The sequence below is a fragment of the Nomascus leucogenys genome, chromosome 18 (assembly GCF_006542625.1).
Source record: "Nomascus leucogenys isolate Asia chromosome 18, Asia_NLE_v1, whole genome shotgun sequence".
Taxonomy (NCBI): Eukaryota; Metazoa; Chordata; class Mammalia; order Primates; family Hylobatidae; genus Nomascus; species Nomascus leucogenys.
The window spans coordinates 42,694,329-42,709,683 of NC_044398.1; the positions used below are offsets into that span (position 1 = coordinate 42,694,329).

The 15,355-nt window shown below is 33.1% G+C and overlaps 1 protein-coding gene across 10 annotated transcripts in view; it reads right to left on the minus strand.

Moving 5' to 3' along the window:
• LOC100598359 (ankyrin repeat domain-containing protein 30A-like) overlaps positions 1-15,355 on the minus strand; it is a 97,518-nt gene that overhangs the window by 7,437 nt on the left and 74,726 nt on the right. For 9 of the 10 annotated variants that reach the window (XM_030799238.1, XM_030799236.1, XM_030799235.1 and 6 more), the window contains 4 exons: positions 9,345-9,531; positions 7,864-8,047; positions 5,855-6,769; positions 4,315-4,464 (listed from right to left, as the gene is read on the minus strand). In XM_030799238.1, coding sequence (XP_030655098.1) covers positions 4,333-4,464; positions 5,855-6,769; positions 7,864-8,047; positions 9,345-9,531 — 1,418 coding nt within the window. In that variant the 3' untranslated portion in view covers positions 4,315-4,332. The remainder of the gene's footprint in view (positions 1-4,314; positions 4,465-5,854; positions 6,770-7,863; positions 8,048-9,344; positions 9,532-15,355) is intronic. The other variant, XM_030799237.1, reaches the window with a different exon arrangement.

Consider the following 15,355-nt stretch of genomic DNA (forward strand, 5'->3'; position numbering starts at 1 on the left):
CAAAGACATATTTTTAGATATTAAAGAATAGCAGATATGCACACTACCAAGAGGAAGATTACCAAATACAAACAAAAATATCTTCAGAAATAAAAATTCAAAGTAGATAATGAAGAGAGCAGTTGACATTATATGCCAAAGGCATTGTCATTATTGTTTTCAAAATCAGTAAAGAGTAAGTGTGATATTTAGGTATTCAAAAAAAGTTTCTGTTTGTGCTGTGACTCTGAAAAAACATTAAAATAGAATAATTTGTTTAATTATCAAAATGCAGATATAGGTCAAACTTGTACCTTAGTTTTAATAAATATATTGAAATTATAGTTAATAAATATTTTTAAAGTTCTAAAATATTGAAATATTACCCAGTTATTTCTTTTCCTAATTCATTTTTTCTCTATTTCTTGATCCAAATTATCCTCCCAAGACTGCATTTAGTCAATACATACGTTTAATTTCTCTTTTCTATCTTCAGTCTTTTAAAGAAATTTAATTATTATTAAAAATCTAGAGATACTCTTCTTTCCTAAAAATGTTATTTCTCTTGAGTTCATGAGTTATATATGTGTAAGCCATTTTATAACATGCAGTTTATACACTTTATTCCAATAATGACAGATTGAAACATAACTTTTTTAAAAACAATGCAAAATAATTTATACTTACATTAGTATCATTTGTGGAATTTAAACTTCCAAAATTTATTTGGTAAAAAAGTTTTTATGCATAAAATACTAAATGCTAACAATAAGTGAATAAATAGTTGTATTTACATTTTGGTTTCCAAAGATGCGCTCAAAGCATTGTCATCAATAGTTCACAATATTCCAGGTTTGTTCATTCAGATCTAACTAAGATAATTTTTTGAAAGCTCTCATTTGTTCCCCATAACATTTCTGATTCTCACCTAACTTCAGGATAAGGTAACTACACTCATTCTCTGTAAACATTCTTTTATAGTTTTTTTTCTTTTTCTTTTTCTATTAACCATTTTTCTTTAGATGAAGTGTATGTGTTTTCTATGTTTCTCATTCTCAATATTCTCAACTTATAATGGGTTTATCAAGATGTAATGCCACTGTAAACTGAGGAGACCCAGTACCGTGGGTTGAAAATCCCTGTTCTAAAATCCGAAGCTTCAAAATCTGAAACTTTTAAAATGCAGACATAATTTTTCTCAATAGTCAGAAAAAATATGAGTATTGACTAGAATAATTGTCCTCTACTAGAGTGGTTTCTGTTTTATATTTATTGATTAAAATATATTTCAAATAAAACTTTATTATGTCAATGTCTGAAAAAATAATCAGTATATTTAATCGTGTCGTAACATCTGGTAAGATAGAATATTTTCAATTTATACAATAACAGGTAGCATGTATGTCAGATATTATCCCCTGCTTAGGCAAATTTATAATAAGATATGATTATGTCTCATGAAAAAATAAAGCAATGTACAATTGAAAGTTAAATTTTTCTGCACCGACTAGAAAGCACATCCTGAAGCATAAGGTCAATGAGAGTCTGAACAGTCAGAGAGGCTTTATGAAACTGGAAAATGTGTCCACCAAGTCTGAATGAATGAGGATAGATGAACAAAAACTGAAAATGGAGGAACAGCATGAGGAAGGCAGAGAGATAAAGAAATCGGCCCAATTAACTAAATATAAAATCCAGTGGCAGAGAAATAAAAACATAGGCCCACACAATAACTTGTAAGTGAATGCTTATAGCAGCATTATTCATAATGGCCACAAGTAGAAGCAACCTAAAGATCTATCAGCTGATGAATGAATAGCTGCTGTAGCCATGCAATAGAATATTATTTGATAATAAATAGGAATGAAGTACTGATATGTACTACAAAATAGATGAAACTTAAAAACACTGTGCTAAGTAAGAGAAGCCACTCATTAAACACCACAAATTGTATGACTCCATTTCTATGAAATGTTCAGAACAGGCAAATCTATAAAAACAAAAATTAGATGATTGCTGCCTAGGACTGGGGAAGGTGAAGAAACATAGACGTGGATGGTGGTGATGACTAAGAGATGTGAAGTTTCTCTTTAGGGTGATGAAAATGTTCTGAAAATGATTGTGGTGATGGTTATACAACTTTGTGAATATATTAAGAGACATTGAGTTGTACAATTTAAATGTGTGAACTATATGATATGCGAATTTTATCCCAATAAAGTTCCTTTTTAAACATCCAATGGCAGTATCAAGATAATTTCCTTTATTTTCTATTTTGAATGTACATACTATACATGATCTAAATATTTATGTTTATACAATATAATTAAAAACAAAAAATAAAAGAATTGCCTAGCTATTCAAATACTGTGTATATTAACCTAAACATTTGCATTTTGGAGAATAGCGTAATGTCCTTGGCATCCACTCACAAAAGTGGAGCTAAGAAATAAGATAATTTTCTGGAATATTCCATTATACATTCTTCTCTGATTAAATATGGCTTGCCTCGCCATGGCAACATAAATCACTGAAAAATACTGTTTATCTGAAGAATAGTCTCCCAACTTGTGGGCTAAACAATGTATGATTCTTAATCTTCTTAAGGGTAAATATTATGATAAAAAATATGTAATTATAAGAAAAACATTACAGAATGACAGCCACAGTTTAAAAAATAATGGAACCAAAAAAGAGCCCGCATCGCCAAGTCAATCCTAAGCCAAAAGAACAAAGCTGGAGGCATCACGCTACCTGACTTCAAACTATACTACAAGGATACAGTAACCAAAACAGCATGGTACCGGTAACACAACAGAGACATAGATCAATGGAACAGAACAGAGCCCTCCGAAATAATGCCGCATATCTACAACTATCTGATCTTTGACAAACCTGACAAAAACAAGAAATGGGGAAAGGATTCCCTATTTAATAAATGGTGCTGGGAAAACTGGCTAGCCATATGTAGAAAGCTGAAACTGGATCCCTTCCTTACACCTTATACAAAAATTAATTCAAGATGGATTAAAGACTTACATGTTAGACCTAAAACCATAAAAACCCTAGGCAATACCATTCAGGACATAGGTGTGGGCAAGGACTTCATGTCTAAAACACCAAAAGCGATGGCAACAAAAGCCAAAATTGACAAATGGGATTTAATTAAACTAAAGAGCTTCTGCACAGCAAAAGAAACTACCATCAGAGTGAACAGGCAACCTACAGAATGGGAGAACATTTTTGCAACCTACTCATCTGACAAAGGACTAATATCCAGAATCTACAATGAACTCAAACAAATTTACAAGAAAAAAACAAACAAACAACCCCATCAAAAGGTGGGCGAAGGACATGAACAGACACTTCTCAAAAGAAGACATTTATGCAGCCAAAAAACACATGAAAAAATGCTCATCATCAGAGAAATGCAAATCAAAACCACAATGAGATACCATCTCACACCAGTTAGAATGGCCATCATTAAAAAGTCAGGAAACAACAGATGCTGGAGAGGATGTGGAGAAATAGGAACATTTTTACGCTGTTGGTGGGACTGTAAACTAGTTCAACCATTGTGGAAGTCAGTGTGGCGATTCCTCAGGGATCTAGAACTAGAAATACCATTTGACCCAGCCATCCCATTACTGGGTATATACCCAAAGGACTATAAATCATGCTGCTATAAAGACACATGCACACGTATGTTTACTGTGGCACTATTCACTTGGCACTATTCACTATTCACATTTGACTTGGAACCAACTCAAATGTGCAACAACAATAGACTGGATTAAGAAAATCTGGCACATATACACCATGGAATACTATGCAGCCATAAAAAATGATGAGTTCATGTCCTTTGTAGGGACATGGATGAAAGTGGAAAACATCATTCTCAGTAAACGATCACAAGGACAGAAAACCAAACACCACATGTTCTCACTCATAGGTGGGAATTGAACAATGAGAACTCATGGACACAGGAAGGGGAACACCACACTCCAGGGACTGTTGTGGGGTGGGGGAAGGGGAAAGGGACAGCATTAGGAGATATACCTGATGCTAAATGATGAGTTAATGGGTGCAGCAAACCAACACGGTACATGGATACATATGTAATAAACCTGCGCATCGTGCACATGTACCCTAAAACCTAAAGTATAATAATAAAATAAAGTAAAATAAGCACATTATAAAGATAATAAAATTGTAATAAAACTAATTATAATGACATATGAAAGAAGTCTTCCCATGAAAATTAGTATCATAAAACAATATATATTATTTAACCAGCTATAGATTCACTGTTGGCATGTTACATTTAATACATACTTGACTTTTGATTTGAAATCATTTCTTCATTAAATCTTGTATCTCATCTTTGAGATTAATGTGATAACGTGATGTAACCTCTAGTGAAGCCTCAGACACACACTGTTTATTGAGATCAGCCAAGTTTTTTTGAAGTTTTCTCACAATGACCTGACAAGACATGTTTGTTATTGATTTTGTAAATCACCTTATCAAATTAACAATATTTAGTTTCAAAAATATCCCCAAATATACTGATTCAGCTTATTTTCTTCATTTGTACACATTGCTACTTATTACTGAATCCGCTTAAGGAGACAAGAAGATGTTATCCTCCTGCCAAACTGGTACTCTCTTACTAGACACCAGATTCATCCCTCTAGTCATTTGTCCCCTAATTAACCTGTAATGCTTCACAGCCTACTGAAGTCTCAAAAAAAAAAAAAAATGTGGGAAGGACTAGTGGTGGTAAATTCTACACAGTGGAATGCTTTCCTTCTTCTGTATTAGAAGCACAAATCAACATCAAAGTTCCTCACATATTCAATCACCTGCTGAAATTTTTCCAATAGATTTCTATCTCAGAATAAAAGTATTTTTATTTCAAAGGCTTTAGAGGCCCTAGGTAACCTGGTGTCCTCATCCCTCCTGACCTCAGCTGCTGTGTTTCTCTTCTCTACTCACTTCTTTTGTACTATACATGAACCCTGCCACCCCTCATGAATTGTAAAATGGGGACCCAATGCAAAGCTAATAAATCACAGAGAGCTACAATGATCTTTCTCTGGGACATGATAATCTTTGAGCCTTGAAATAGAAATTATGAGCAAATTATTTGTAACAATACTCAAAATAAATTACAAATACAAGTGGGGTGATTAAATCAAATTTGATATTGCTAAAATTCACTACATTTGTCCTAGGTATTATTTAATAAAACGCAGATGCCTTTAAAAAATTGAGAGGTTATAACAATACATAATTTGAGATTCAAATATGTTCAGATTTAAGTCAAATTGACATAAATGAAAATAAAATTCTATCAACTAAAATACATAAAAAGCTACTGAAAAAAAGTATTATTACAAGACGCAGAAATGTACACTTCAAAATATACTTCAAATACACTTCGGTTCCTCTGGAAAATTTAGAATTAACAGTCAAAGTAAATTGCTAAATTGAATCTTAATTTCAAAATACGAACTGCTGATACGGGCATTCCCATTCATCTGCTTCATTGTGGTCATAAAATGTGGCCACAAAGAGACATTAAAACCTTTATTTTAACAGTAAAAGCCAATGTCATTAATGTTAATCTATTAAAAATCTTAAACTCTTAAAATTTCATCAGTGACACAATGTCTTTACTCAAAGTAAAACGTCTTTCGGCTTTAACTTTCATTTGGTGGAAATGAGGCATGTTTCTAAGCTGATATAGTAAGTGCATTTATCATCTATTTATATATATATTCAACTAGATTCAGCATTTAGCCAAGGCCAAATATAACTTTAAATTTTCTTTCAGGAAGTTTGACAAGTATTTATATTTTTTGATACTTACTTCTCTTTCTGCTTTCTCTTTTTCATATTGATATATACGGTCTTTTAAATGGTTAACATAATTAAATACCTCCTCATTTTTCTCTTTTAGGAGATGATGTTGCATTTTCCTCTCAAGAAACTGAATATTAATTGTTATCTTGCTTTTTTTATCAGCTTTCTTATGTGCATGAACTAATCGCTGTCGAAGCCACATATTTTTGCTTTGTAGTTGAAATAATTTCTGCTCTACAGACTCCTGCTGTTCAGTGTGTTTGTTCACATTATCTTGCTCGTTTTGATACATGTGTTCAGCTTTCTTCACCTGACACTGTGTTTCACATTGGTCTCTTTGTGCATGTTCTGAAACCAATGTATTTTCTCTTAGAGCATCTCCTGCATAATTGATAATTTTTAGGCTTTTGGATTCCCTTTGAGTTTCAGAAAGTGGTTGATGGAGCACCTCATTGTTATATATTGTATTATTCACATCAACATTCATTCTTCCTTGCAAACAAGCATCTCCTGCAATGTGGAAAGCAAGTTCTTGGCTTTTTCTTGATGTCACAATTTGATCATGGTCTTGTACAGCAGAAGCCAGTCTAGGATGGTATGATTCAATTTCTGTGTCTAGTATTTCTTCGTCTTGTTTTTCCTTCAATTTAGAAGTGAGCATTGTGTTCTCAGCTATCAGAACTTTAAGCTGCCCACTATATTGAGATGCCCTTTTAGTTAATGTTTCCTCTTTCAGTTTTAGGGTCATCTGAAGTTCAGCATTCCTTTCTTTTAAAATCTTAATGTCCTCAAAGTATTTATTTTCCTTTTCCTGGTATTGGTGTTTCAGTGTGGCTATTTCCAGTTTTAGCATGGCAATTTCCTTTTTCAACATGGAATTTTCATGTAAGAGATCATTTTCATTTTTATGAGGGTGAGAAACCTAAATAAAACAAAATAAACTTTTAGCTAGCACTCAATAAAATGGCATATCATGGTTCCTCTGAAACTAAAGAATAACTTGTACATTTATACAATGAAAGGGTTTTTATAAGTAGGTATCAGTTGAAGAACCATTGAATCAAAACTTCAAATTCTATAGAGCATAAATTCCCCAAAGTTCAAACATTTATTTGAAGACAATGAATTCATGAAAGTACAAAAGAAATGACTAGAGAGTTTTTAAGAACCTTGGAATTGAAAAAGAAACTTTCCTTGAATTACAACAAGCTCAAAAGCATAAAATAAAAGATTAATCAATTTGACTACATACGAAAATTGGGTTTACACTCTGATGTCTAACATATACTAAGAATCTTAGTGCTGCATATATTTAGACAGATAAAATTTCCCAAAGCTCTTTCAGTTCCTTTTTCCTGAGAATATTCTCTAGATATTCTATCTTTCTAAAAAATACAGTTAATTTTAAGAATTATATTTATAAATGTTTGATAAGTTGAGACACTGTAACAAGCACTTTTAGTTATCACAATTCTGAAAGGAAAAGATTAAAAATATAAACAAGTTGTAGGATTTTCTCCCAGTCTTCTGGGTCTACATCCAGGACTTCACCAAATCTCAGTTTGGGTAAATATGTAAATATAAAAGAAATCTTCTATTTCAAAACAAAAGAAAGAAGATAAAATCTAGAGAGCCCTACACAAAAAACCATGAGCTTATTTACTATGGCAATAACTTTTGCTTCCTCTTGATAATGTTTGTGTCAGTAGTAAATGTTAACTAGGAAAAACACACTAAACTATGTTGCTAGGAACAAACTACTTACCAATAAATTATCACTAACTATATGGTAGGGATTATCATTGTTTTCAAAAGCTCTTTGTACTGAAATAAGATACTACTTGGATGTCGTAACTTATAATAAATAACTGTAGCTACAAATGTGATAGTTAATTTTAAGATAACATTTTTGTTTGATTTAGACCTGAATAATACATACTAAATCAAAGGGATATTAAAAGTAATATTGATGAAATAAAGTTAGAAGTATAAAATTTTTATCAGACATTGATTTACCTGATTTGAATTACTTCTCACACTCTTCAATTCCATATCTTGTATTCTGAGAGCCTCTTCAAGTTGTTGTTTTACTTCTAACTCTTTCCTATGCTGCTCTTCGATTCTTCCTAATTCTTCCCTAATTTTTTCATTTAATATATCGGCATTTCTTCTCTTCTCTTCTTCTTGGTTTAAAGTCAATCTGCCATTAAACATACTTATCTTAAAATTCATTTTGTTAGAAAATAGAATTCCTTTTGAGATCTATTTCTTCCTATATTGGTTTATTATTCCAATAAAATTCCTATATTCTTGAATTTTTTTCTTTCTAGTTCTCATTTATTACTCCAACCTCTTCCAAATGACATACATACTTGAAAAATAGTGAGAAAAGAACATCTTCGAGTTAGAAAGTTTCTGTTACTAGTAACTGCAACGACTGTTATGGAAGAGAATATTGGAAGCTATCCAGTAAATGTATAAGTTGAAAATTATTTTTTTAAAATCTCACACAGTCAAAGTTACTCCTCAATGAGGACAGATTATTTAGAGTTAACTGATTAAAGTGACTGGTTAAAGTTAACTGATTACTTTTTATGAACAAGTTTAAAGATCTATTAGACATAAATATTCATACTTATAAAATATGGCAAGTATCCCTAAAAATAATTTTAATATTAAAATCTCACATTAGGTTAAAGAGTCTAACATCTGTTATCCCATATACCTTTTGTTTCTTTTTTGAGTAATACTTTGAATGTATCTTGTTGATTGTTATATATTTTATCAACAAATTTTAAATCTCTTTTAGAACAAGACAGAATATAATATTTAATTAAAGAATAAAAATAATATGCATTTTTAACATAGAACTCTGAATTGATTTTATGTAGGAGAGCAAGAGATGTTCAATAAACTAATAAATTATTCTATATTTTGTTTATATTCCATGCACATTAAGATTAAAAGTGTATAATTAAAAGAAATCGATTCTTGGGGAAAGAAGAATGGCCATTTCACACTCTCTTTGTTGAACTGTAATGAATATACATTTTCTTGGGAACAATTTAGAAGTAACGAACAAATAACTTATTAAAAACTTCCTATAACTTAACCAAATATTTTCATATTGAAGAATTTATTTCAAGTCAATAATTAGAAAAGTAGAAAAAGTTTTACATGCAGTTATGCCTTGCAGCACTTATAATACAGAAAGTTAAAAGTCAAAAAAATTAATTTGTTAAGTAAGTAATGGGATTTCCAAATAATGGCCTTCTATATAGCCATTAAAATTGTGATTTAAATAAATATGCATTTAATTATCAGCAGAAGTATTCACATTTAAGAACTTGTATTATTTAAAAGAATTTGACACTCTACAAGACAGACATTTTTTTCTCCAGTTAAACCTAAGAAGGTAAGTCAGCTATTACAAAAAGTATATTACATAGTTTTAGTATAAATAGTTGAAATATTTATATAAAACTAGGATATCACACCTCCCACTGCAGAGCTCTTGTTCCCATTTAACTTTTTGGTTCTCTAACTGTGATTTTATTTCTTTTGCTTCTGACAGTTGTTTTTTTAGTACACTTCTTTTCATTTGTTCCATTTTGCTGTAAGCAAGTTCCCTTGCTCTTTTACCAGAATGAACTGCATCCAAGATTTTTGATAGGCTAGTTGAATCTGTCTCAAGGAGGAGATAGAAATAAAATATATTAGTACTTTTGGGATATAAAGGGCTGCAAATTTTAACAATCACTTATACACTGAACAAATATATATTGATTGCCTACCATGTGGAAGGCATTATACTAAGCTCTGCAGATTAAACAGAAAAAAAAAAAAAACTCTGCTCTTGTTTAGCTTAAAATATACTGAAAAGCAAAGCCCCAGAAAAGTGACAATTATAAATTCAGATAGATAATGTAAGAAAACAGATTTCTAAGAATAAGATATATACTAGGCCCACAGAAAATTCCCCTGAGGAATGTATGGCTACACTGTGGAATAAAGACTGAAAAGGAAGCAGTTGAGCCAAGGGGGAAGAAAAGCATTTTAGCCAGTGTGTGACATGTGCTGAAGCTCTAGTGTAGTCTGCCTCCAGCCAAGAGAGAACAATGGGTATTGATTTTTCTTCTTAGCAAAAATAACTAAAAAGAAAACACACAAAATACATTAAACAATTGTTTTAGACAGTGGACATTAGGCAAAGAAGATGATAATCCTTAAAAAACAGAAAAAAAAATGGAAAGCAAACCTTATGAATGTTTCAGCTTCCTGCCTTGACAGAGATTCCAAGACATGACACAGGAAGAAAAAAACTGAGTTAGAACCTACCAGACTCTCTTGGTTACAGTGATGAAGCTTAGAGTCTGGTAAAACCAAAGCAGACAGACATTACAGAACAAAACACTGAGGAGGAGAGAAAGATACAGAAGCAACAGCAAGAATCCCCTGGAAAGCCCTCCCACTATTTAGCAAAATAATAAAGATTGCATGTGAGTCAGAAAACTACCTAAGACCAAGCCGGGTCATGGGGGACTTATAAAATTTGAGAAAATCACACCTGGTGCTCACATAGTGGCAAGAAGAGTGTCTATTTTTATAGATTTACCTGGAAGACTCAGACTTCACAGGAAAATGAATAGTCAGAAAGGCCTTGACTCTCAGGTGTGGGGAGTTAGCTCATACCATAAAGAGCAAAAATGAAAAGGATCAAGCTGTTTTTAAGTAACTCAACTCTATTCTACAATAAAAATCAAAAAGATAAGTAGAGCAATAGAAGATACTTATAAAAACTAAATTGCACTTGTAGAGATACAAGTTACAATGCCGGAGATGAAAGCTACACTGAGTAGATATGAGCATAGATTGATTTGCCATCAGGAAAGAAAAGATTCACAAATTTGAGACACTAGAGAACTATGAGCAAACTCCCAGCAGGTAATATATAAGTCCCCAAACAGGTAGGAGGAGAGACAGAAAAAAGCATCTGAGGAAAAATTGGCTAAATATATTCTAAACTTAATGAAAGCTACAATCCACAGATCCAGGCTGGGATCTGGCTGGAAGTGAAGAAATGAAAATACACAATTGTAATTTCTTATACCATCTATGATATGATATAATATTACTTGAAGGTGGGTTGTGATGAGGTAAATCCATACACTATAAATCCTAAAAAAACCACTAAGACAGCAAAGCAAAGAGTTATACCTAATAACCAAATAAACTTATACCACAAAAAGATATGACTAAATCATAAAGAAATATAAAACTAGATCAATAACTAAAAAAGTTATACCTATATATATATACATATAAAACTAAATCATAAAAGTTACTAAACTAGTCTGAAGGAAGCAGAAAAAGAACATAAGCAAAGCAAAGAAGATCTGGGACTAAGAAATCTAACAGCATGATGACAGAAAACTTTCATCATATCAATAATTACATTATAAATTAAAGTGGTCTAAAAATCTCTGCTCAAAGGCAGATTGTCAGAATGGATATAAAAGTAAGATCTACCTGTATAATGCCTATAAGAAATAAACTTTAAATATAAAGACAAAAATTGGTGAAAGATGAAACAAGATATACCACACTAACACTTCACAAAAGAAGACTGAGGAAGGGTGGTTGTATTAATACCAAAGTACATTTCATAGCAAAAATATTACCAGCAATAAACAAAGTCATTTTGTAGTGACAAAGGGTTCACTTAATCAAGAAAACATAACAGACCTAAATATTTATGTGCATAATAACATAAAAGCTTCAAAATACATGATACAAAAATAGATAGAACTGCAAAAGAAATGGACAAATGCCCAAGTATAGTCTAAAATTTCTAAACCCCTTACTCAAGTGGTAAAATAAGAGGCAGAAAATCAGCAAGAATGTGATAGACTTAACATCATTCTTCAGAAGTACTCAAAGACTATATTCTAGATCATATCTTAATAAAAGGATTAAGAAGGATTTAAGTCACACAAAACCACTATCATTGATGGATATTTGGGTTAGTTCCAAGTCTTTGCTATTGTGAAGAGTGCTTCAATAAACATATGTGTGCATGTGTCTTTATAGTAGCATGCTTTATAATCCTTTGGGTATATAACCAGTAATGGGATCCCTGGGTCAAATGGTATTTCTAGTTCTAGATCCTTCAGGAATCACCACACTGTCTTCCACAATGGTTGAACTAGTTTACACTCCCACCAACAGTGTAAAAGCGTTCCTATTTCTCCACATCCTCTCCCGCACGTGTTGTTTCCTGACTTTTTAATGATCGCCATTCTAACTGGCGTGAGATGATATCTCATTGTGGTTTTGATTTGCATTTCTCTGATGACAGGTGATGATGATGATTTTTTCATGTGTCTGTTGTCTGCATAAATATATTCTTTTGAGAACTGTCTGTTCATATCCTTTGCCCACTTTTGATGGGGTGTTTGATTTTTTCTTGTAAACTTGTTTAAGTTTTTGTAGATTCTGGATATTAGCCCTTTGTCAGATGGGTAGATTGCAAAAAGGTTGCCTGTTCACTCTGATGGTAGTTTCTTTTGCTGTGCAGAAGCACTTCAGTTTAATTAGATCTCATTTGTCAATTTTGGCTTTTGTTGCCATTGCTTTTGGTGTTTTAGTCATGAAGTCTTTGCCCACGCCTATGTCCTGAATGGTATTGCCTAGGTTTTCTTCTAGGGTTTTTATGGTTTTAGGTCTAACATTTAAGTCTTTAATCCATCTTGAATTAATTTTTGTATAGGTTTAAGGAAGGGATCCAGTTTCAGCTTTCCACATATAGCTAGTCAGTTTTCCCAGCACCATTTATTAAATAGGGAATCCTTTCCCCATTTCTTGTTTTTGTCTGGTTCATCAAAGATCAGATGGTTGTAGTTGTGTGGTTCTGTTCCATTGGTCTAGATCTCTGTTTTGGTACCAAGACCATGCTGTTTTGGTTACTGTAGCCTTGTAGTATAGTTTGAAGTCAGATAGCGTGATCCCTCCAGCTTTGTTCTTCTTGCTTAGGATTGTCTTGGCAATGCAGGCTCTTTTTTGGTTCCATATGAACTTTAAAGTAGTTTTTTTCCAATTCTGTGAAGAAAGTCATTGGTAGCTTGATGGGGATGGCACTGAATCTATAAATTACCTTGGGCAGTATGGCCATTTTCACGATATTGATTCTTCCTATCCATGAGCATGGAATGTTCTTCCATTTGTTTGTGTCCTCTTTTATTTCGTTGAGCAGTGGTTTGTAGTTCTCCTTGAAGAGGTCCTTCACATCCCTTGTAAGTTGGATTCCTAGGTATTTTATTCTCTTTGAAGCAATTGTGAATGGGAGTTCACTCACGATTTGGTCTCTGTTTGTCTGTTATTGGTGTATAAGAATGCTTGTGATTTTTTTACATTGATTTTGTATCCTGAGACTTTGCTGAAGCTGCTTACATCAGCTTAAGAACATTTGGGGCTGAGACATTGGGGTTTTCTAAATATACAATCATGTCATCTGCAAACAGGGACAATTTGACTTCCTCTTTTCCTAGCTGTATACCCTTCATTTCTTTCTCCTGCCTGATTGCCCTGGCCAGAACTTCCAACACTATGTTGAATAGGAGTGGTGAGAGAGGGCATCCCTGTCTTGTGCCAGTTTTCAAAGGGAATGCTTCCAGTTTTTGCCCATTCAGTGTGATATTGGCTGTGGGTTTGTCATAAATTGATCTTGTTATTTTGAGATACGTCCCATCAATACCTAGTTTATTGAGAGCTTTTAGCATGAAGTGCTGTTGAATTTTGTCAAAGGCCTTTTCTGCATCTATTGAGATAATCATGTGATTTTTGTTTTTGGTTCTGTTTATATGATGAATTATGTTTATTGATTTGTGTATCTTGAACCAGCCTTGCATCCCAGGGATGAAGCCCACTTGATCATGGTGGATAAGCTTTTTGATGTGCTGCTGGATTCGGTTTGTCAGTATTTTATTGAGGATTTTTGCATCGATGTTCATCAGGGATACTGGTCTAAAATTCTGTTTTTTTGTTGTGTCTCTGCCAGGCTTGGTATCAGGATGATGCTGGCCTCATAAAATGAGGGAGGATTCCCTCTTTTTCTATTGATTGGAATCATTTCAGAATGAATGGTATCAGCTCCTCCTTGTACCTCTGGTAGAATTTGGCTGTGAATCTGTCCGGTCCTAGACATTTTTTGGTTGGTAGGCTATTAATTATTGCCTCAATTTCAGAGCCTGTTATTGGTCTATTCAGGGATTCTCCTTCTTCCTGGTTTAGTCTTGGGAGGGTGTAGGTGTCCAGGAATTTATCCATTTCTTCTAGATTTTCTAGTTTATTTGCATAGAGGTGTTTATAGTATTCTCTGATGGTAGTTTGTATTTCTGTGGGATCAGTGGTGATATCCCCTTTATCATTTTTTATTGAGTCTATTTGATTCGTCTCTCTTTTCTTCTTTATTAGTCTTGCTAGCAGTCTATCATATTTGTTAATCTTTTCAAAAAACCAGCTCCTGGATTCATTGATTTTTTTGAAGGATTTTTTGTGTCTCTATCTCCTTCAGTTCTGCTCTGATCTTAGTTATTTCTTGCCTTCTGCTAGCTTTTGAATGTGTTTGCTCTTGCTTCTCTAGTTCTTTTAATTGTGATGTTAGTGTATCAATTTTAGATCTTGTCTGCTTTCTCTTGTGGGCATTTAGTGCTATAAATTTCCTTCTACACACTGCTTTAAATGTGTCCTAGAGATTCTGGTATGTTGTGCCTTTGTTCTCATTGGTTTCAAAGAACATCTTTATTTCTGCCTTAATTTTGTTATGTACCCAGTAGTCATTCAGGAGCAGGTTGTTCAGTTTCCATGTAGTTAAGTGGTTTTGAATGAGTTTCTTAATCCTGAGTTCTAGTTTGACTGCACTGTGATCTGAGAGACAGTTTGTTATAATTTCTGTTCTTTCACATTTGCTGAGGACTGCTTTACTTCCATCTATAGTTTCTATTGCATTGCCACTTTCTTCTTCTCCCCTGGCTAAAAACATACTCAAAAATAAAAGTAATATAATGCTTTCTCCTGACCCTTTTCCATTCTGACCTTCTATTCAATTGCTGTTCTTCCACATTTTTCCCACAAAAGGCCTCTCCTCAGCTACTCAGAGCAAGGTCCAGAGACCACCAGCATCAGCGTCACCTGAGAACTTATTAAAAATGTAGAATCCCAAGTCAGCTGAATCACAGTGCGAATTGTTCACAAGGTTTTCAGCTGATTTTCTATGAAAATTTCTGGTCTACAAGGCATGTATATGACAAGTTATATACATGTGTGGCCATGCATATATGTTTATTCTCACCTATGGCAAATAGAACACAGCTCTCCATGGTCAGGTGCTTCCATCCCTAATGGCTTCCCACCAGTGAGAAAGACATTAAGAGTCAGAATACTTTTGCTGTAATTCTCTGGTAAATTTTGGTACTAGAAGGTCACTTTGTATTCTTCCCAAATTTCTAAC